Source organism: Barbatula barbatula (genome assembly GCF_947034865.1).
Source record: "Barbatula barbatula genome assembly, chromosome: 25".
Taxonomy (NCBI): domain Eukaryota; kingdom Metazoa; phylum Chordata; class Actinopteri; order Cypriniformes; family Nemacheilidae; genus Barbatula; species Barbatula barbatula.
Genome location: NC_136788.1, coordinates 7,354,648 through 7,378,481, shown reverse-complemented (window position 1 = coordinate 7,378,481; position 23,834 = coordinate 7,354,648). Strand labels below are relative to the sequence as shown.

At 38.9% G+C, this 23,834-nt stretch overlaps 2 protein-coding genes across 4 annotated transcripts; one reads left to right on the top strand and one right to left on the bottom strand.

The window, feature by feature from the left end:
* On the top strand, positions 1–19,878 carry LOC306890232 (USP6 N-terminal-like protein). Of its 3 annotated transcripts, none has more exons than XM_079449800.1 (14): positions 1–158; positions 8,479–8,552; positions 9,491–9,576; positions 9,878–9,917; positions 10,959–11,039; positions 11,407–11,514; positions 11,831–11,940; positions 13,368–13,416; positions 15,636–15,756; positions 15,841–15,935; positions 16,026–16,091; positions 16,572–16,671; positions 16,797–16,949; positions 17,805–19,878. In XM_079449800.1, exons 2-14 carry the CDS (start codon positions 8,487–8,489, stop codon positions 18,917–18,919), a joined length of 2,190 nt encoding a protein of 729 aa, XP_079305926.1. In that variant the 5' UTR covers positions 1–158; positions 8,479–8,486; the 3' UTR covers positions 18,920–19,878. The 3 variants fall into 3 exon arrangements, with proteins under 3 accessions (XP_079305926.1, XP_079305924.1, XP_079305925.1); XM_079449798.1 differs by having other exon boundaries at positions 28–158; positions 9,686–9,917; positions 17,805–19,801; XM_079449799.1 differs by lacking the exons at positions 1–158; positions 8,479–8,552 and having other exon boundaries at positions 9,542–9,917; positions 17,805–19,801.
* uevld (UEV and lactate/malate dehyrogenase domains) lies at positions 19,770–23,739 on the bottom strand. Its single transcript, XM_079449801.1, has 12 exons — positions 23,327–23,739; positions 23,064–23,148; positions 22,880–22,945; positions 22,637–22,800; positions 22,383–22,524; positions 22,211–22,299; positions 22,017–22,122; positions 21,760–21,930; positions 21,305–21,478; positions 20,991–21,078; positions 20,772–20,895; positions 19,770–20,605 (listed from the first exon to the last, which is right to left on the bottom strand). Exons 1-12 carry the CDS (start codon positions 23,366–23,368, stop codon positions 20,441–20,443), a joined length of 1,416 nt encoding a protein of 471 aa, XP_079305927.1. The 5' UTR covers positions 23,369–23,739; the 3' UTR covers positions 19,770–20,440.
* Between the last annotated feature and the right edge of the window lie 95 nt (positions 23,740–23,834).

Below are 23,834 nucleotides of genomic sequence, written 5' to 3'. Positions count from 1 at the left end.
ATTGCAGTCGCTCGGTCTGAACCGCACCGCGGCTGCACGTCAATCATCAAACGTACCCGAGCGTGCTCGTCAGTCAGCGCGAGGTTGAGCTGAAGTCCTGTTTGTCAATAAGCATGAACACAGACATTGTTTACTAACAGCCCGTGCCGTTTGGACAGGTGAGCTCTATTTATCTTGTTTTATCTTGTTTATTGTTGTTTTGTTTATTAGTGTCGTGTTTGGCCGCTCGTTGATGTTACAGTGGCGCGCGTGCTTTAAAGCGTCTCGGAAGATAACGTGATCTTTCTCAAAACACAAAGTCGCAGTTTAAGTGAAATAGCTCGCTTTAAAAGATCAGGATTTGATTTCACATTCAACCGGATAGAAGTTTAGACTTAAAGGTTGATATCAAACACACGTGATTTGACTTTGTGAAGTTGTTAAACGCGATGGCACTAAAACAGACGGTTTCTTTAAATAGGCTACTTGTACTTGAACATCAGATTTTGTGTAAGATTGATATTTATGTTAATTTCATTGTTAAGATTTATATTGGAAGAATATATATAACGATAGTATGTTCCAAAGTGTTTGCTATTGTAAACCGCGCGTGTGTGTGTGTGTGTGTGTGTGTGTGTGTGTGTGTGTGTGTGTGTGTGTGTGTGTGTGTGTGTGTGTGTGTGTGTGTCTAAACTTTAGTATAGTAGAATACTACAGTATGCTAGACCCTGACACATTGATGGAGACCATTACACTGTTACGTTAGTTTCCATATAAACCAATACAACATTAGCATATCTGCTGGTTTCTGATCACATAAATGCTCGTGTCACTTCTGCTAGACTGAAGCTTTAAATGTGATATCTGACTGTTCGTTCTCATGAGACGGCATTTTGCGTTGAAACCTTGAACTTGAGAAGGAGCTGTACAGGATGCAGTGTGGTGACCCATCTACTTCCTCACCTTGTTTCAGAGACCGGGGTGTGGCCCACAATGCTTTCCACTTCAGCTGCTTGTGTTTTTGTGTTATATCAAACACCACCGCGCCTCTCAAAGGCTCATATCTGATGTGTCGGTGGATCAGATTGAAGTTTTGAGAATCGAGGAAAATGCATTTAACTGGGGAAGTGGACCAGTGGAATGCATGTGCTTTGTGAAACCCTTCAGATGAACCACCAGCTGCTACACACGTGTGCTCTCAGTCGAAGCAGACACATTGATAGGCTTATTGTTGGACTGGTCTGTACGACCAAAAGCCATGTCCTGGAGGTTATTTGTACATTATTTGTTTTGAATGCCCTTTTTGGTTTGATTATGAGCTGTGTGATACAAAATAGATCTTTGAAGGAACTTAAAAGCATAGAAAGATTGTAAGCATACAGAAAAATGAGTATCTTTTGCAATATTCGGTAGCCATTCAACCGGGCCTTCACTCAATGAGTTTTGCTCTTGTGTTGTATGTGCATTTTTTCCAAGCCTCCTTAAATTCTTTCTTAAGCTGAGCTTCATTTTACATTTCAACTACAGTTACACAGCTGTGCAGCACGATTGCAAAGTTTTAAATAAATCTTGAATAATATATTTAAACTAAATATAAATATGATATGGATAGAGGATTGGATGTGTCTGATATTTGCACTCAGTATGTGTAATACTCTGTTTAATCGTCCACGAAGACACTGTCATGTTGTTGCTTGTCATCTAATAATATGTTTATGTAGTAGTTGTTTCTAGAGCAGTGTGGTTGTGGTGTTCGTCTCTTTTTTACGTTTTGCCTTATCTATTTTGAATGATTCAAGTTAACACCTATATAATCCGATATTTGCAACCGTTTAATGTTGAGGCAATGTTTTACCCCAAAAATGTATGTCGATGTATATTAATGAACCACCAAAAGTGACTTGAAGCATTATTTTATCGCTCTTTTCTATTCAGCATGTGTTATGGACAAAAACACAGCATTAATTGTGTTACAATAAAACCTATATTGACATCAGAAGCATAAACTTTATTTCTTTCCATCCAAGATCATTCTCATCTCAAAAACGTAACGGGTCTGTTCAGTCCGGTTTTTAAACTCACTAGAACCAACATTATTTATTTTCGATGGCGCTCTAGTAAACAGCTCATCAGCAAATAATAACAATGACGACTGTTGATTCTAAATTTCTGTTTTTAAAAGTCAAAGTAGTATCATAGGATTTCAATAACGCAAGTACAACAAGATCCTCTTTTTTTGGGTCAGTTGTTCCTTCCATATTCCTAAAACATCCTTGCAAGTTTGATGGAAAACATTCTGGAAAGCTGCCAGCGTTCATTTAAGTGCAGATGATGATAACGTTGTTAAAAGGTTGTGACATTAAAAGCCTTTAAAACCTGTAAAAACACCTCCGTCCTCTCCGTTAGTATCTCAAAAGTGCATTTGAGATTTCCCCTGGGAAATGTCCAGAAGAACATTGGGTTCATAGGAAATGGGCTGTGCCAAATTAAGACACTATTACTATTCTTGTTGATTTGCTCGAATTAGGCAAGAAACAATGACCAGGTTACCCGCTGTTTTTACCGCCTAGTTGACATATAGTTGAATCACAATAATTTACATCTTTTTTTGTGTAGATTCTTTTGGAAAGGCTTTTCGTAGGGCTCCGATGATGTATCCTGCATTTCTTATGCGTAGCTTATCAATGAAGTACGTTTAAATCCCGCCACAACGGAATTATGATTGTATCATAATTGTATTGCCCAGATGGCGTTAAAGACGTCAATGATGCCTTGTAGTAGTAGTTAATTCATCCCTTGGGAAATTTGGTTTACACAGATGCCGCACATCACATTAACAAACTCACACACATATACATTCAATAACCATACATTAAGTGATCAGCAAATATCCCATGCCTACCACTGATTTAACATAGAAATTGTTGGTTTGAATGAATTTGTAAACCATCTGGTTCTTCCTCCAATTGCTCTGTATCTCCGACCCGATGAGAGAACAACAAACTTCCCCTGATGAGATGCACAATTGATAATAGCATAGGCTTTTTATAATTACCCTTTCTTTAAAAATGTCTTGAAGCGATATCAATTGAACTCCAATCACCTTGGATGCAGTCTTAATCAGCTTAGTCGTTGTGTTTCTAACCGACAAGCTAATGGAACCAAACCATACAATGACACAATAAGAAATAACAGATTCCATAACACTTCAATAAAACTCCAATAAAACAGTGTTATTAACACTGGGCATTCCTTAAAATAATACATTTTCCCCAGGAAAAACAAACATTGTTGGACCATTTTTCAAATGGCATCGGTATTAGCATCAAAATTTTATTTCTTATGAATCACGGTTCCCATGTATTTTTACTCATCCACCAGCTCAATATCTCTTCCATGGATATCAGTAGGAGAGATTGCATTGAATTGAAAGATTTTACAAAGTCTATAATCGTGTCTGTGGTAGGGATGCACAATGAATGATCGGCCATGGTCATTTTTAATGTTATCGGCCGATAATACAAAATATGCCGATATGTTATAGATAAATAAATAATTTCCTCTGGTTAAACTTCTTCAGCTGCATGCTGCACACAGTTAACATACTTTAAGGTACTGTCTTTCTGTCATGATCATTCACTTGGTGCTATTAGCAAAACGTTGTTGTTGTAGGTACAGTATGTAGATACAGTATTTATGAATGTGTAAATTATAGGAACAAAAGCATATTGTTTGAATGTAAAGTACATTCTTGGTTCATGCTTGTTACATGATTTTCAGGGGGGGGAAAAGAACTAGCGGTTACCTTTTTTTCTGCAGTGAATGTTTTCATATATAAGCAGTTGTCCACTTTTTGCCTTTTGTTTCAGTTATAGGAATTGTTATATTCAAATCTAGATACTGTATTTCTGCCAATATATCGCTATCGGCCAAAATGTAGTCTTTGGTTTTAGCTATGTCTAAGTTTAGATTACACTTTGCACACCAGGAGACAAAATCTCCCAAAAAAGGTCCATGAGATGTCTCTTCATTGATTAGTAGGCCCACAATATCCGTAAAGTTGGAAAACTTCAGTAAATACCTATCATCGAATGTACTCTTACAATCATTGGTATTTAAAATAAAAAGCAGGGTGGAATAACACACCCCTGAGGAGAACCCATAGAAGAACATAACTTGGAGGATAACAAGCTGTTAACTCTTACACACTAGGTCCTATTCCATAGAAAATCAACTATCCATCTAGCCAAATAAAAATCCAAGTTCAACAATTGAATTAGTTCTGCCAGCACATGTGGCCTAATTGTATTAAAAGCAGATGAGAAATCAATAAAAGCCAGTCGTGCCCTTGCTTTAGGAGTCTCCACATGTTGCGCTACTAGATGCACAAGAGTAGTTATGCCTCTACCCCTCCCTGCTCTATACGCTAACTTGAAGAGATCTAGTTTGTTTTCTACTACCTGCTTAAGATACAATTTTCTCATGTTTCCAAGTGGGACTGTCTTCAATTTAAGAGACATATTAAAAATATGTGTAAATGTACCACTTAATTGTAGACTATAGGCTTCCAACACCTTGCCACTGGTGTTATCTGGTCCCGGGCTTTTCTTTTCTTTTGACCTTTTAAAAACCTAGCCACTGTTGGAGCATCAATATTAAGTACATGTGAAGAATCATATTCGCCATTATCAGCATCCACATTAAATCTCAGCTAAAATTAGCTAGGCACATGCTAGAAGCCTGTTAAAGTTACAATAGTATTGTTACTTTCCTGTAGACCTGTCATTAGTCTCATGCCATCCCACACCGCCATTTGATCAGAACTTAAAAATTTAGATTCAATTTTGTCCTTGTAATTATACTTTGCCTTTGCAATGCCTGCTCTTACTTCCTTCTTAATAATAGAGTAAGCAACTTTATCAAAACTTCCCTTTTTTCCTTTTCAGTTCCACATTAAACCAAGGCTTATTGTTGGAATGGCAAATAATCACTTTGGTATCAATCACATTGTCAACACAGAATGTAATATAACTGCACACCACACCAGTCAAGTCATTAATACTGATACTTAAAGAACAGACCAGTCTGTACACTCAAAGCATCCTTGAAGAGACAAAATACCATCCTCATTCCACACTTGTACCTTCCGTGTCTCTGTGCTGTGCAGCACAGTCTTATATGTTGGGACCAGGTGAACCACACAGAAGAACCTAGTGGAGGCTCAGGAATGGATGGATCTTTTTTCCCAAATTCATTTTTTTCCGTTTTAATTCTCCTACACAGGATTGTAAATTCACAAGTTGCTGTTTATATGGGTCTATACTACATCTAATGGTTATACCTAGTATTACATTTTCTACTTATTTCTCCCAGCAGCAACAATCTGCCTCTATGTATTCAATTTTAAATACCAGAAGTGAAATTAGTACTAAAAATGTATTGTATATAGTTTTAGATGATTACTTTTGTTATTATACTTCTTATAATCCCCAATTATTACTGACTTGCCTATAACATGTTTAAAACGCTGCGATCTCGAATGTTAGTCGTTTCATCAACCATAACACACATCGATTCCGTCCGTGTTTTCTGCATCGCGGAAATCATAGGGCCCTACATAAGACAAGGGTCTTTTTTCCATGAGTGTGGCAAGCGATGTACTGATGTAAATGGTTAAGTGTTTTACTACAGTTACTGTGATTAAAATCACCCATAACAAAGCACGAAGCATCAGGTGAGATGGACTGAAGTCTTGGTACCACAGAGAACAACACCTTGTTTGCATTGTTAGTATTAGCTTTGGGGTGGATGAACACAACAGTCATGAACACTTGGGGAAATTCGCCGGGGAAGTAGTATGGTTTCGGAATTGTAAGACACACAATGATGCAAGTGTAATGATATAACTTCAAGCCAACTTGTGCAGCTTGTTGAGCAAATATGTGCTTTTCTAAACAATTGGAATAGTGAACTTGCACTCGAGAAACCCTAAACCGTATGAGTACAGAACGTCAAAGAGAATTTAGGGCTTTTTACTTGACCGTTAGCAATTTGGCAATGACCTTATAGCAACATAGCAGGCACTCAGAATCAGCCTTAGCAACTGTCCTAGTAACCATATGAACATCGCTCATATTTTCTTTCATATATGTGTTTCTAATATTATGTTTGTTTACTTGTATCAGATTCTTCTTTTATCTATCAGTTGTGTAACAACTTGAAGGTGAGCTTTCAGAGATTTCACAAACACGGTCAGAGTTCTCTTCGTGCAAAAGGAAGTACAAGCCCGGTGTGAAACTTAGAGACTTCTGTCATTTATTTTCTTCATATCAGCTTTTAATCAGTAGCAAAAAGGCTATTGAATTAATGTATATAAGACACATGACGACTGATCATTTCAGTGCGCTGTACTCAAAACTGGATTTAAATGAAAGGAAACCTTTAGGTGATTTTATTGAACCCAAAGCTGAAGCGAATATTTGCTTTTCAATTTATACTCGAATACTCCTTCGCTGTGTGTATTGCCCGCTGTTCTGGTTATCAGCCATTGCCAGAGATAACAGTTGAACTGACCACAGATCAGTTTTTAAAGGTCTCTCTCCATCAGCACCTTTTCATATCCAAGCACCCTGCAAACAACAGCCTGTGGTGTATGGCACACCTGTATTCCTCTGACTCAACGTAACAGGGTATTTTCTGCCGGATTCATCGCTGTAGCATTGGCAGTACTTTTATTATGGTTTTGACGTTGTTGATGTATTTGTGCACAATATATCAGTATTGTCAAAATATTGCAGCTGTGCATTTCACAATGGTTTGCGATAATTGAATGATTTTAATGCTTTAACCTTAAACTGTATATAGTTATATTTTTTTCGATTCAGATAGCAGAGAGAAAAGGCACTTGAATGTGGTAGATCAACAATTGAATGCATGTAAACCATTATGTTGGTTGTATATTTTTTCATGTTTTTTATAGTTTCATTTGAATTCACAAAATAAAAGCATACTTTGAAGCTTTGTATCTACTTATGTAATGTGAAATAAATAGCTTCTCTGGTTGGTTTGCTGAAAATTGTACCACAGGTCTTGGGTAAAAGACGAATGGCTGTATTGCTCTTTAGTTTAGAACTGCGGTTGACCTATATGTTTAGTGTATCGTGAGAAAATTTGAAGCCAACCTTTATTTGTACAGTGATGAGGCATGTATATCACACTACATTGTCCTTGACAAAGCTGTTTGTCTTGGTAAGGATGAAGAACAGTGTAGTTGTTTTTTTTTAGCCGTCACCTTTTATTTTGTAAGCAAACAACGTGTCTTCTACTGTGTGAGCAAAAGTAATGATGTTGCAATACAAATAAAAAAACCAAATTGTGGATCCAGATATTTTTGCCACCTTTGGTTTAAGGCAAAGTTTTGTTTCTGGTTATAAAGTTCGCTTGCATAATAAGTATGCACCGAAATGAAAATTCTTGGCCGAAGCCGAATAAAAATGAAACACTTGGCCGAACACAACGTAGCTTTGCGCATTTCTTCAATTTAGCCAATTTTTTTTACTATTGCATAAACTGAAAAATTATATTTTGTCTTGCTTTTTAATATAATACAATATAACCTGAAATAAAATTGAACAAAACAAAAAACCGAGCCCCCTCCTCTCCAGACCACACGAGTTACGGACTGGTAAAGGCACTTCCATCTAGCATGTCTCTCTCTCTCTCTTTCTCTCTCTGTGCATATTTTTGTGGTTTGAAACTACACACCTTAAAGAAAACCTGTTTCTGTTGGTCACTCTAAATTTGGAGTAACACCCGGAATTGACTACAGTTTAGAGACTTAAACTTCAGACATCCCTTCACATTTCAAAGGATGTTATCTTCAGTTACTTTTCCCATTTTGAAACCACTTCAAGCCTTTTTATTTCAATAATATTCCAAACGTTTTTGCAATGTCAACTTTTACCTCAACCAGTTTGAAAGGGAAACTTGGGCTCAAGTGTTTTCAGTTGGACAGATGGGTAAACAGTGGACATGCTTCTCAGCTGAGCAGTTGTCTGCTGAACTGTCGACTCTTGTGTTCTGCACCTGTCGACAGTCAATGTAAACTACAGACGTCTTCAGTTTTTAACACATGCCAACAGCATTAACTGCAGCAGTCCTGCAAAGACTATTTCTGGTGTTACCCCAAATGTTGTTGTTTAAATGATGTTATTCACATGGCTGTGTGATATTGTTCCCGTTTAAAATGCCTTTATTCCCAAAACTACTGGGAGGACCTTGATCTTTTCTTGGTTTTACTTAAGTATTAGCCGACGTAACCGCACATGGTTGTGACTACTATGATGAATTTGCAACCTCATGGCTGGAAGTCTGTAGTAACGCTCAGACAGAATGGATGAATTTTATAAAAATATTTGAATGTCGAAAAGTAAATGCCACAAACATTGTGTTTTTTCACCAGGCAGACCAGCAGCTCATTCTTTTTTGTTTCTTTTGCAGATTTTGAAATGAAGAAGGACGTTAACACCCTTATATCTGAAGAACGGACTGAGATCCTCTCTAAATATGAGAAGGCAAGTCGCATCCTTTCAAATTCACTTTGGTACCATCTACTTTTTTTTTAAAGCTATTGCTATCTAAATTGTGATCTTTGGTTTAATGGTCAATGCTCAGACAAGAGGAAACTAGATAAGATTGATAACCCATGACACGCCGTTAAAGTGTCCTAATTAGACCTCTACAGCAGTAATTCCTGACCCTGTTCCTATGGGACCCCAATAGTTTGGTTATCCCTCAAACCAAGCACACTTGACTTGGATTATAAGAAGACACAAAGATGAAAAATAGTAGTGTTAGGTAAGGTCAAATGTGTACTGTTTGGGATCTTCCAGTAACACTGATGGAAACCAAAGTGACGTATTGTTGTGTATGGATGAACAATATTGATTGCTTGTGGTTTGACCTTTTTAGGGTTGAAACCAACAACCTTTTGAACATAGTCCCGGATATTTAACCTCAAGGCCACACTACCCCAAAACGGGGTGTACATTTTTGGCATGAAACGGCTTTCCGGATAGATCTAGAAAAGAGCTGTGTGTTATGGAAGTAATGCTGTCTCAGCATGATTCCAAAAAATACGCCTGTCAGGGTTCAGTGAAGTGTTTAGACAGACCACAGCTGGACGTCTCGCACATATTGCTGCTAAACGGACATTGACTGCATGATGGGAATTCTCAGCGCTCTTCAAATATCTTGAGATTAGTTTGTTGAGCGTCTAGAGATAAGGTGTTTAGAATAGACAATGACATAAATATATATTTATATGTAAAGACACTCCCCGTGTGTATATATAACGTTTGTTTTGGAGATCAGGATTGTTTTCTTTGATAATTTCTCATTGAAATTTGTATGAACTCTTCCTTTAAAATCAAAGTACACATCATTTCTTGGGTTGACTGTGGTCCATTGCCTTTGCTCCAGTTGCTCATGTTGTTTGTTGGGCTGCTTACAGGGCAGGCAGGAGGGAGTTAAAATCAAGTCCTGGGAGGATGGCGACTACAGCATCTGCAAGGTCATGGACCGCTTCGGTTTCCTGCAGTAAGTCATGCTGTGTTTTTCTTCTGTTCCATAACCTCTACAGGGCTATTTTACAACATAGTATTTAGTGTTTACCATAGCAGAATAATGACCTCTGACCCATGTCGAGGGAGTTGCTTGGACTTACTTTGTCGTCAGCCATGAAGAACGGACATACACACAGCAGTAACTGTGACCTCCAAAACAGTGTTATCAGGGCTGTATTTCACAAGAACACAATAATATTTCAGAAAATATTTATTTATGCTTTTAATTTGTGTACTGTGTACAAATCAGACTTATTTGGTTACTGTCTTTGCAGTGAAGAGGAGCTGCCAACACCAACTGCAGTGGAAGAGAAGGTGATATTACAATAACCCTGTCAAATCTATAATGGTTTTTAAAACAATATATAAATGAATACATCTATAATGTGTTGAAAAACATTTTAATCTTGAATAAATATAAATGCCTGCTGTAAAAAAACAGTTACACTTTAATTGATAATTATTTATTATTTATAAACAGACATGAACTAACAATGAACAATACTTTAACAGCATTTATTAATCTTTAGTTCAGTTTATTTTTGTGTACTTTAATTTCAGAATTACTTATACAATACATTATTAAAGTGGCCATAACTCAGACAGTTTCTGCATATTTCATGTTAATCTTGAGTCCTTACAGAATAGTATCGCACCCATTTATCATCATTTATAAAAGACTGGTACAGCTGTATGATTATTTCCGACAACATACGAGGCTTGCGGGGGAGATTGGAACTAGAGCACATTGCCAACAAAACACAGACATAAGACTCATTCTCACTTCGCGTCAGCTATCAACTTCAAACGATCGCCAAATCCAGCATTATAATCCCCATTTATATAACTTCCATCACTGAAATAAAGTGAACAAACAAGGAGAATTGCCCAATAAGGGACTGAGAAAACTAGGTACAAATTTTTTTATGTTCGAAAAAAACTTTATGAAACCTACACTTTTTCTATACTCAGAAAAACTACGTAATATCACCAAGTTGACCATGTCAAGCATGAGAAGATGGCACGTTTTACATTGTAAATAAGTCAGAATGCAAGTAGCACCGTTGCATGTCCTCTTTAAAATTAAACGTTGTATCTGTTAACTTAACATTAGCTAATTACAATAAGATTAACAAAGATTAATAAATGCTAAAAAAACGATATTGGATAGTTAATGTTAGTTAATGCATATACTAATACAACCATACTGATTGTTACCAAAATAAATCACATTCAATTGTGTTTGTGTCTATGACACTCATTTAATAAAAAATTTACAACATTTTATATTTTTATTACTAACCAAAGCATGAAAAAGTTATTACAGACCAAAATCTCAATATGCTCTTTCTTTAGTTTAAACTCCAGGAGCTTGAAAGAGTGGAGAAATGGTTGAAGATGGTGAAAAAGTGGGATAAGTACCACAGCAGCGAAAAGGTAGTAACCTCAAATATTAGTATGACTCATGTTTGCACATCATTTAAATTCTGTATTAAATGTGCCGTAAGCTGATTTTGAAATCTGCTGTACAACCAAACAAACACAGTACTACGCCAAGGAAACACAAGTCTCTCTGCTGAAAGTCTTGCAGATCCTAGCAAATATCACAAAATTGTTCCTTTAGATGTTTACATTTTGACACTTACTGCGCCTTTAAAGCTGCAATCCTAATTCTTCAAATAATCTAAAGTCTAATCTAAAGTCAGTAATTGACCAAGTTCAGTAAAAGGATGTAACGCAACAGTATCAAAAACAAATAATTCCCATCCTCTGTTTGTTTCCTCTTCCCGTGCGTGTTTTGCAGATGATGAAGCGCGTGTACAAGGGGATTCCCTTGCAGCTGCGTGGTCAAGCCTGGGCTCTTCTGCTGGAGGTGGACATGGTGAAACAGGCCAACTACAAGAAGTATGAGGTAGGGATAGTCTTTGTGAGCTGTGTTTGGGTTTCAGTAGGTCCTTGTGATTAAGTCACTGATTGATGTGGAGCCATTCAAAGGCTTTTTTGTTTGGGTTTTGGTTTGTCCTGTGTGATTAGCCAGACGTGTTTTGTCTCCAATCTGCCCTTTTGCTTGTAAACATGTTTTATTGCATAAAAAAGTTTTTTAAGCTGGTATTAGCATATATTATGTTGGTGTACAAACAGATGCTATCAAATAAATGCCGTATGGTAATAGTGTTTTTTTTACTCTCAACGCCTTTCTTTTTTGTTTGCTTGTTGTGTTTGTACAGACAATGAAGGAACAAGCCAAAAACTACTCAACAGAAATCAAGCAGATAGATCTTGATGTCAACCGGACATTTAGGAACCATATCATGTTCATGGAGCGTTTTGGCGTCAAGTAAGCATCATATCTCAGTTTTACTCATTTGGGGTTTTTTCAACATTAAGTAAACGCTTGTTGCAATAGATCTGGACTGAGATGCACAGACCTTGCAAGGCCAAAACAAGAGTTACTTCCCCTTTGTCATTTTTGTTTGACTTCCTGTTGCTGTGCTTGGTCTCACAGGAAGTGACAGAGCCGGTTACTCTTTACAATTATGCCCAGAATAAGTATATACTTTGATGTTATGCACGACAGCTGAAGCTCAGCAACAGTGAACGTTTCCTTTAAGCCGGACAATTGTTAAGTCCCACTTGGGATCTTATATCCTCTCAAGAATGGACAACTGTCAAAAACAAAATTTTCTTGCCTTTTTTGGTCAGCTAGGAAACTGTCATGGCACTTTGCAGAAGCCTAGTGCAGGTTCACTTCTAGTTTTTAGAAATACCCATCGTTCCACTACAGCAGAGGATTCAAACTGAAATAGTCTTCAGACTTCACCATCGTTCACGAAAGTGGACCAGAGTGCACAGAGAGGCATCATGCTAATGTGGTTTGCATTGGCGGCACACCCACAATCGATGATGTAGATCAGGCACCTACGCCAGTTCTTTCTTCAGGCTTACCCAGTGGATGGAATATCCGGGTTGTGACATTTTTATTAGGGCTGATCGACCAATAAGAGGATGTGGGGTGGAGGTGTGCTTTGACACATCTGCTGTTTGTTTGTGTTACTTGTTAGCGTTTCTACAACACGCGCTATTCACAACTGCTGGTACACAGCATACTCGCAGTACTGCGTGATGCTAAATCCTTCCAAATTTGCAGACACTTTGAATTATTAATGCACATCTCCTCTGGATGTGGTTGCTAATGCATAAGTAGCCAGTATTTTTTAAGTCTTTCTTCTGTATTTCTTTTTATAAGCTTAAAATATAGTTGGGCCAATCGAATAAGGTTATAAGGACGATGCTTATGAAATGTTGTGCTTTTGTATATGCGTTGGTTTCATACATTCATGTATCATTATTTAAATTTTGGAATCATCTTTTTCAGCTGAACTAACATGCTTGTGTATCTATAAAATGATTTTTTTTGAAGAGATACTCACATTGACACACAGTCTGGAAGGTCATCTGATGTTATCTTTGTGGTTTTTCTTCCCGTTATGTATTTCTAATGTGACATGACGACAAAATGGTTGCCTTCGTGTTGGTTATACCACAATGACTATGATCTAGAAGACAGCTTACGAAATTCAGCCTTTCAATTCAACTTTTTTGTAACTTATTATGGTTTTGATTTTGCATCACAAAAACTTGAACATATCAAGAGTCAGAATGTTAAAGCTCACTATAACAGTGGAAATGAAAAGAAAATCACATTTGTAATTGACGTCCTGTGTTGGACAGCTGTTTTTGACCTCTGTTTATTTCTCTTTACAGACAGCAGGCCCTGTTCCATGTGCTTGCCGCTTATTCCGTCTACAACACGGTGAGTAAGCAACACACTCTCAATGTTGTGTCAACGTGTTATAACTCGGTACAACATGTGCTGGATGAATCAGGATGGGGGGGGGGAGACGTCAGATGGTGTCCCACCCTGTGAACACTACAGACACAAACAAGCATGAATGTAGCGCTATCCAAACTGAGATTTCCTTTTGACTTCTATTGTTGTTTAGTGAAGCTAAATATAATGCCTACTGTATAGATTAAGTCAGATGCAAAACTGGCATTTGTTCAAATGAATAAGGACATGGCTGCTTGCCAATTCTTATACGGCCTGCATTAGCGGTGTCACAATATTATTTAGCAGTATTGAAAATAACCGTGATGATAATCACCAGGATTGTTATTATAGTGTTAATACTTCATTTTTAAGGGATGTTTTTTCCTCAAAGTGTATAGTTCGGTCAGATACACATAAGGTATAACCCTATTGTTCACAAGGACTAGATTGAAATGAGACCAGAATGTGCTTTGGAGACGCACAGGTCCAGATACAGTGATTCTGTGGTTCTGCCCATCGGCTATGAGTGGCCCGGGGTCTTATGACCATAACAGGCTGTTTGATGGATGAAAAGGAGATGACATGCTCTTAAATGAGTCTTTAGATGCTTTGCCAGATATCCAGATATATTTAAATCAAACACATGTAGAGAATGGTCAGCGAATGTTTTTATGCGTACGTTTTTGACGGGTTTGAACATAAATGCACAAGTCTCATTGGTTGCTCTAAAGAGAAGCATGTCAGTCCCACCGAGATCGGAAATAGTGCCATAGTTTCCTTCCTGTCGTGTCCAGCAGAAAGTGGGTCAAATGGACAAGAAGAGAGGAAAAAAAATAGAGATGCAAACCGACCTTAGTTTTGCCATATGCACTATATTTAAAGGTCCAGTCAGAGGTCGCGTTATCTCCGTCATTGGCGGATTTTCTTTCCCAGTGACGAAAAAATCTGAAGGCCGTCTGTCATTTTGACGTATTTCTATACGGGCAATTTGTAACTCCCTGTTTTGTCATTTCATTAGAGCGTGATCGTAGGCTACTAACGTTACCCCTGCCCCGAAGGGACATGTGTTTCCCAACGGCTTTATTGGGCATTCAGTTGTATTAATGCTGACGCATGTATGCTGATTACTGTGACGGTGCAGGGAAGTATAACAGCTTTTGTTGGTCATTTTCGCGTTACAACAGGGAGATAGAAAACTTGACCTGAGCTATGAGGACGATTGCAGAAACGCAAGAAAAAGAAACTGTGGGCAGAGACGGTTATGTTCATATATACAGATACATGAGAAAGTGTTTAGCACTGTTTTGAACAACTTCAGTGCAGAAATGTGAAGATACACAGCGAGCGAGGGAGTGAGTGAGTGAGTGAGTGAATAAAAAACACCATTTACAAGCACCTTTCATTGTTACTGACTGGTCATATGAAAATAAACATTTGTCTGTAATTATTTTATTTCCGACACCAGAAACATTAAATATATCGATGAGTACATACAACAACGGCTTTATTGGTCATTCAGTTGTATTAAAATACAGAAAGTTCCGAGAGTAAACGCTACAACGCGATGACGTCATGAACATGCTTATTACCAAGACGGGTTATATAAGATCATGACCGATGTTTTACGAGCCTGTCTGTCAAAATGACGGACAATTAAAAAGTCTAGCGCATCCTCTGGGACCAGTGTGTAGATTTTTGTAAGATCTAATGACAGAAATCCAATATAATGTCTTCAGAGGTGTATAAAGACATAATGAAGCGTTATGCATTACCTTAGAATGAGCTATTTCTATCTACATACACCACGGGTCCACTTACATGGAGTTTACCATGTTGTTTCTACAGTAGCCCTAAACGGACAAACTGCTCTACAGAGCGCGTTTCGTAAATATGCAAAGAAGCAAAAGCGTGATGACATCTTAGTCCGGTGTCAACCGCTGTAATGATTCGTAAGGAAGGGGGGTGGAGCGAGCTGTTGGTTAGATGCCCCTTAAATCGTCACTGTGCTCCTTTAACCAGAAACTGTCTTTGTTGTATGACTAACAGTTATTTTTACAGAGAAGTTATAAGGACGGGTGACAATTCAGCCTGTTTTAGTTTTTGAGTCGATTACCGCATTGTCTACATTGTCTGAATTGCATGGTGACTAGTGTGTTAATCAACCACTCATTTTGAGCTTTTGGTTTATGTGGTTTGTGTAGGAAGTGAGCTACTGTCAGGGCATGAGCCAGATCGCGGCCATTCTGCTCATGTACATGAATGAGGAAGATGCATTCTGGGCATTATCACAGCTGTTAACCAATCGGAAACACGCCATGCACGGTATGCCTCATAACGTGCGTGATCTTTGACATGCTTGTAAGTTTATGAAACATCTATGATATTTCCCCATTTTGTCTGGAACAGGGTTCTTCATCCCTGGGCTGCCCAAACTGCACCGTTTTCAGAATCATCACGACCAAATACTTTCCAAGCTCCTCCCAAAACTAAAGAAACACTTTGTGAGTTTGTGTTTTTAACCTCAGCTGGTTTTCTAGTAATGTAAAGTAAGCACATATTTTCTCAGTCTGGAAATGTCATCCTCACCACAGGATAAAGAGCAGATGTCCACTAGTTTCTACTCAACGAAATGGTTCCTCCAGTGTTTTATCGACAGGGTGAGTTCTCAAGACTCATCTTTTCTACGAACAATAAATCATGTTATGACTGACTTTTTTCTGTGGAACACAAAATGTATTTTGAGAGATTAGTGGTTTTGTGTTCATACAATAGAAGTCAATGGGGACAATGTTGTTTGGTCACCAATGTTCTTAAAAATATCTTCTTTTGTGTCCTGGAGAAGAAAGTCCTACAGGTTTGGAACTACATGAAGGGAAAATAATGATGTCAGAATTTTTATTTTAGGCTGAACTATCCCTTTCTTTCTTGCTAAATGTAAATGTAAAATTCCAGTTTTCAGGGCAGAGGATTACATCATTCCCCTCTAGCACATTTTCGTCCATTTGAAAATGTAATGTCTGGGCGGAACTCCAAGGAGAATGTCATAGCGATGTTTTATTGATGTCAGTGCCCTCCTTGAGCTGCTTGCATTTGATGTCTGCAATATTTATTAAGTCTTTTGTATATCTACTACATAGACACCCTTCACACTTACCCTGCGTCTATGGGACATCTACATATTAGAGGGAGAGAAAGTTCTCACTGCCATGGCCTACACTCTCCTCAAACTGCACAAAAGTAAGTGATATTGTGATGTGATGTAGTTGGTAGCTGAGCATTTGAGGGTTCAGATCCTACAAGGGTCGATCCAAGGGCTTGATTAAGGTATTCATACGAGTCATTTTCCATTGTACCCCTATCAGAGAATCTTCTCAAGATGTCTTTGGAGGACCTGAGGGAGCTTCTTCAGGAGAAGATTTCTTCATCCTTCGACATGAGCGATGATGTAGTCATAGAGCACCTACAGTCATCCATGTCAGAACTCCGCAGAATGAAGCTCGACCTTCCTCCTCCAGGTACATTAGATATCATATGTGATGTAATATACTGTTGTTATTCACATTCACACTTGGGTTGCTTTTGTTGTTGATGAGTGTACTTTGTGCAAATTTAGACATTCAGAAACTCGAGTACACTCTTAAAATTCAAATTACAAGCTTTTACAGCTTTATGCCATAAGAAAGATGCATCTTAAAGCTGCGATCCATAACTTTTTTGTTAAAAATAAAAATCAGTGATTAAAGAAGCAATTTGGAGATTTTAGCGGCATCTAGGGGTGATGTTGTGAAATTGCAACCAATATCCCACCACTCACCCCTCCCTTTCGAAGCACTACGGTGGCTGACACAGGACAAAGATGTCATCATGTTTTACCGAAGGAGATAACGTGTTTAGAAAACTGCAGTTTGGGCTACTGTAGAAACAACATGGCAAATTTCATGCAAAGGGGCTTGTGGTACATGCATTTCTTTCAATAGATCCTCCAAAAATGATAGGACTTTGCCTTTTATGCAAGTACAGAGGTATACGTTATGTATTGCAGCTTTAACCTTCTTGTTTTGTTTGGGGTGTCAAATTGACTTTAAACAAACTTTGATATTTACTGAAAAGTATACTGATTGTATTTTTAAACGTTAAGTCTTAAAAATTAAATCACTAACAATGTTAACTATTATTGTATCATATATATATATGTTCCCATGTCTTCTGGAACTGGAGCTTGAAAGATGCAAAGTTTTCTTTAAGAATGTAAAGACCTGTATATATATACACACAAATCAAAACGTTTGTTCTTATATTTTTTATTTCATACATTTGGTAGGTAAAGTGTGAGTAAACTAGAATATAACATCAATGTCTATGTATCCTAGCTAAAGGAGATGAGTTCCCAAAGATCACGCTGGGTGAGGAGCGTCCCATAATCCTGTGTCCAGTAAACCAAACTATACCAGCAGCCACACACAACAACCAAATCTCAACCAAACCACACACAGATGACACCTCCTCCCACAACCAAAGCAATGATGAACCCATTCCCTCCATAACCTCACCATCTCCTGAACCGGGACACACGCAATCCTCTTTCAACCCTTTACCCTCTCAAGCTACACCTGAGGACTCAGTGGACAACATGAAGAACAAAGACAACGTCCTGGAACGAAGAGCAATTCTTCAGCTCCCAAAAGCAGCACCTTCAAGGGACATTGAAGCATGTGGGAAGAATGTATGTATCAGAAGGCCTCTGTCGGCGGTGTCTGATGAGTGGCCCCCTCCGTACCAACCACCCATGACAGACTCTTCCAGTGTCCACTCCCTGAACCTTCCGGACTTGCCTCCACCACCTCCACCCTGCACTGAAGAAGCGCTCCGGTTTTTACCTCTAGATGAAGAAATCCAATTCTGCCTTCCCCAACCGCTGCCGCAAATCGGCCAACCTCTTAATCTCATTTTAGAAGATCCATCAGCGTCACCCTCATCATACAGATCTCACCGGCAGCTTAGTAAGTTTCCAGTAAACCTCTACGTTCCTCCACCCTCGGGTGACCGGCGACCCTCCAACACCTCGCATTACGAAAACATCTGGGATGAAGAGGATCATACTGTGGAGAGGATGTTGGAGACGGTCACTCCATTGCCACAAGACTTGGGTCTTAAGAACCCTACCCTTCAACGTCTTCCAGAAGACGCTTTGTCTCTTCCTCTACTGCCTCCGTCAATGTTCTTCTACACACCGGACTCTTCTCCCATTCAACCTCCTCCTCCGTGCATTGAAGACTCAGACAGTTGGGTCACTCCAGACCATGTTGTCCCGCAGCCCCCGGCCAGCTTTGCAGAGAGACCCTTTCTCATACCTTCAATTCACTCCAATCAGGTGGAAAGCGGACATTCACGCCCCATGAGACTACCTCCTAAAAAAATACCCACCATGCTTTCTCAAGGACACTCTGAATCAGATTTTTACAGAATACACGTCCCAAGTCACTAGCTGATGGATTGACTCTTTTGTAATGTTGCATTGAACCAAAGGACACGTTTCTTTTATGGATATTTGTCAAGTTAGTCATTCTGTACAGTTTGCACATAAGAATAGTCGAGCTTGTGGGATGTTTTTGTAAACTTTAGGTCATGTATTGAAGTGGAGCTTGAATGTGTTTGAGTGCATCTCAGGCAAATTTGTTGCATTTACGTTTTTTCAACACAAGTCTTCACATGCTGTGATCATCGCTATTTTAAATGTTACTAAAGGGACTGAATGTTGGTTAATGGTTATGGTTCCTCACTGTGTCACACATGTCAGAAGACCAACATGAACCTATGATTTGTTTCAAATGTTGAGCAACTGGAAATGACTTCAAAATAGATTCAAGTTTGCTTGTAGATGCTGTCAATGTTATTTTTAAACTTGTTTGAAGTGAACGAACATCCTTTGTAAAATGTGTGAAAGAGATGCTTTGTTGTACCACATTTGGGAACTTGTGCATAGACAAGCTGTCCCAAGACCTATTTTCAGGGGTCCAAGAGTTGCTCCAGAAGAAACACCCTCATCTTGTGGTACATTTTGTGATCTATTGCCACCTTGTGGAAAATGTAAAGCACAGCATGGTCAACAATTTTCCTGGAAAGGTGACTTGCCACATAGCAGTGAATTTAAAAAAAGTGAAGAAAATGTATATTGAAGTTGTTTTTAGAGCTTTATAGTGTGATTGTAAATAGGTCTGTTTTGCACTGCTGTTTGTATTAAGAGACAATATTATTTAATTGCTTTTATATTGTCCTCAGGTTTGTTATTAAGAAGGGTGTTGTTTATACCAAGTTTTTAACTTTGATGCTTATTTGAGAAATTATTTTATTTCAATAACACCTGCTTAAAGAAAACATGTTTCCTCATCATTGCAGAGTCACAAGAAGCAACACGCAAAGTGGCATGTTCACTTTAATATTTACATTATTGCAATTTCCTGCACATAAAATAAGTCACGGTGATGTATTGATTTGAGGTATTGCTTTAGAAATCACAATGTACATTCAATTGTCAAAACAGCACACGTGTCCTTTAGGTGCTCATTCAATATTACTATTTATCAGGCAAACAGGTCATGTGGATTAAATCATGAAGCAGTAAAGAAAATCGTCAATAAACTATATTAGAGACATGACTGAATTTGCATAGTTTATAAACAATATCTTTAAACCGTTGCATAACAATTAATTGCATATTGCTTGACGATACATAGAACAGCATATAATATACAAACATATGTGCCAGGACAGGTCACATTATATCAGTGTACACATATACAGAAAGTGCTATTGCTGTCGAGTGGAGGAATTTCACTTCACAGTAGTCGCTGAAGATGAAGGGTCAGTGCAAGAATGATGATATTTACCTTCAATACGCCACCCCTCTAAATGTAACAAAAAAAGGGTATATCCTCGAGCGGCAAGCCTGCAAAGAACATGGCAAGCACTTGTGGAGGTGAATTTCCAGTCTTATCTGGTCCTGAACCTACAATGTGAGCTGCATAAAGAGGTTGATCTGAGACGCCACGCTCTCCCTCAGCGTGGATTCGTCCTCTGAACTCAAAGCCACGCCTGCTAATCTGGTTGAGCCATTTTCTCCGAGGAGGCATGGCAAGCTGAGGAACACCTTGGACCCGATTCCACCCCATCCCTGAATGAATGCAGATTGATTTGATAAGGAAACATGCTACTGTGAAGGTGTTTGTGTTAACATTTCGGTCAACATGTTTGCATTTCAGAAATGCTCAAATATTTAAAGCCCTTGTCAAATTGCAATTGTTTTAAAATTGACTAAGTAGACAATCTAAGCAGCAAACCTCGGCCAGTGTCGTGACGGAGTGTATTTTCTTCTGGTCTGTCGTGATGCTGTGAGTGATGTCAGCAATGGACAACCCGACTGACCATGACCTCTGACCTCGGCCCTTCAACATCTCTAACGCCCTGTGAACATAATATAAACACTTCATAATTGTGAGCTAAATGTAACAGTATTGGATAAACGGTACAGCATCATAAATATGTATGCATATGAATACCTGTCCATCAAGGGTTTGGTGGAGTTGGACACTGGGGTTAGTGTTTGCAGCTGGTCAGTCCCTGGACCCACATTACCCCACATGGCCACTGATACACAACAGACAATAATAGAGGTATTATTGAAAACCAAATGGTAAGTAAGGATTGCAGAATTCATAAAATGTGTATTTGACAAAACACCAAAAAGTGCATGTAAACAGAATTCAATGAATGTATATATGTAAATTATTAACTAGTTATTTACGATTACTACCCATTTAATCCACAGACTTATAAATTGTAAATGACGTCAGGCATGTGTTGATAGACTCACCTTTGTTCTCTGAAAGCTCTCCGATGACCCAGGCCTGCCGCTCTGTGTTGTTGGCCAACAGCGAAATGTTGATGATTTGAGACAGACGTTTTGAGTCGAGATTACAGCCCACCCCGATGACTTGACTTGGCAGCAGATGACTCTGTCTCCATGCCACGTGTGTCATAATGTCCACTGTTAACAGCCATCGGGCAGCAAAATAAGACGATTATTATCATCATATGGTCAAAATATATGGATCATTTTGACCCCCATTTATTTCCATTGTACGATCACAAATTCATTTACAGGTTTTGAACCATGATGGAGAATAAATGACGACATTTTTATTTGTGGTTGAACTCTCCCTTTGCTTTTATTAGAGCAGAGCAGAACTTCAACAAAAACTGTGGTACAGAAATCACACTTCCCTTAAAGCCCTAGTGACCGCTCAATGCTACTTTTTATTTGCTGACCTGGTTGAGAGGCAACGAGCAGCACACCATTTGGACTCAGCTGGGCGAGCCGAGAGATCATCCCCCGATACATGTCCACATTAGTCTGAACCACACTCACATACGACTGATCATCACTCCAGGCGTTTGCTGTGACGATAACCACCTTTGAACCCGCCGAGGCCGACAGGTCTACGAAAGAGGAACCGCACGCACACACAGTCAGCATCTGGGGTATCATTTATTGAGGTGTTAATGAATGTAATAATGAAAGGCACCTTTTGAAACCTCAACCTTTGGTAAACTGAAAATCTCTAAATCGGTCGTGCCACCCTTGGTAGAACCCTCAGAGACGTCAATCAAGACCAGTTTGTCCACACTGCACTATGATGGAAAATATGACATAACAGCTTAGTTTAAAAATGTGGTCACTTAAAAGCTTTTTTTGCTATTCGAACAAACAAATACTTACTTTTGCCATAATACTCAACACGGCGGCTACTCCTAAATCTCCCCCACCGATCACAGAGACTTTAACCGCTTGATCAGATTGCTGCCCACCTGTAAGAATAGGTCATACGTTACAATAAAATAATACAAATGTACTTGTTTTGCTTTTAAACAACTGAGCATCCCAGCCGAACCTTCATTAACTGTGAGATTCGACACATAGGCCAGTAGATCATTGGGATTTTCACCGTGTCCAGAGGATTTGGAGGCCAATGGAGGTTCCTCTTCGAATTTAGCGATCATCTCCGCTAGAAGCCCATTGACGGATGACTTGGGCTACGGTGACATTCATTTTGATCATTAAAGATCGCCCCTTTATCTCCAAACTTTGCAGCCTAACATATCTTCCTTGAAACGAAGCCATTGACTGAATTTGAAGTTCTCTTACGTGATCCCAGCTGTGCAGACCCGGCAGGTGTATTCTTCCCTTCGAATCGACATGTTTACCCTCACGTATGACCATGCTGGAGGTCGGTCGCAGGAAGCAGATGGGCGGCGTGAAGGGAAAAGAATCCACCAGCCAAAGCAGGATGGGCAGGTTGTATAAGCGCCCTGTAAATACAATATCATCAACATTGTTTAAATCGACATGCAGTATGGACTGGCGAGTGAAACCGAGCTGTATTCTCACCTTGGTATCTGACTGGGATGTTTCCAATAAGCTTGAGCAGATCCTTCTGTGAACTGTCACTAAAGGCTGAAACAGATGCAGTAATGAATCAGCAGATGCACGTGTATGTGATTTTATTTGATCAAATGAATGAAGTTAAATACATTCAAATGAATGATACAGAATTTGTATGAGAATGACTCACTGTATGTCCCGTGTTTAACTTTAACATCAGGGTGAAGGCGAGACACTTTCTGAAGCTCTTCAATGGCGACATCACGAAATTTATACTAGACAAGCAACGTGGTAAAGCAAAGAAAGACGTTTTAAGTTAAAGTTGATCAGTGTCATCGTTTCTCATGCAACGACTGAAGCGTTCAAACGGGTTTAACCAGTGTCGACGCCTGACCATCATAACGATATAAGACTGAATCATTGTTAAAACGTGATCAAAATTCAGAAACCAACCTTGGTGAGTATCTTCTTAACGGATTCGGTGTTTAAGTCCATGATCTGGGTTTAAAAACAGCGTGACAGCGGTGAGATGTGGAAGGTCCTCAATCTCAACTAAGCATTAACGACACCAAACTTCCGCAGATACGGTGAAAGTCCCTTTAAGGGAAGTCATTCCACTCGGTGGACAAAATTGTGACGTTTCTCGGCACCTATTTCCGTTACACGGGAGCTAAAGTCCTATTCACTTGAATGGGGAAGAACGATATGGCTAAACATTTTGCTAAATTGACGGAAACAACATATTTTTTAATTGAACTTAAAACGTGACAGGAAGTGTTACACAGTTTTGTTTCTTAAATTCAGCTGCAAAAAGTCATTTTTAGCGTCGCTGCTACTACTGCGCATGTGCAACTGTTCGCGTGTTAGTCTTTGGCGATTTTTGATTGGCTCTTTAAACTTGAAGGCGGGATTTCTCTCGCGTCATTCCCAATTCGTAGCAGCGGAAGTGCGGCGTCTTGTT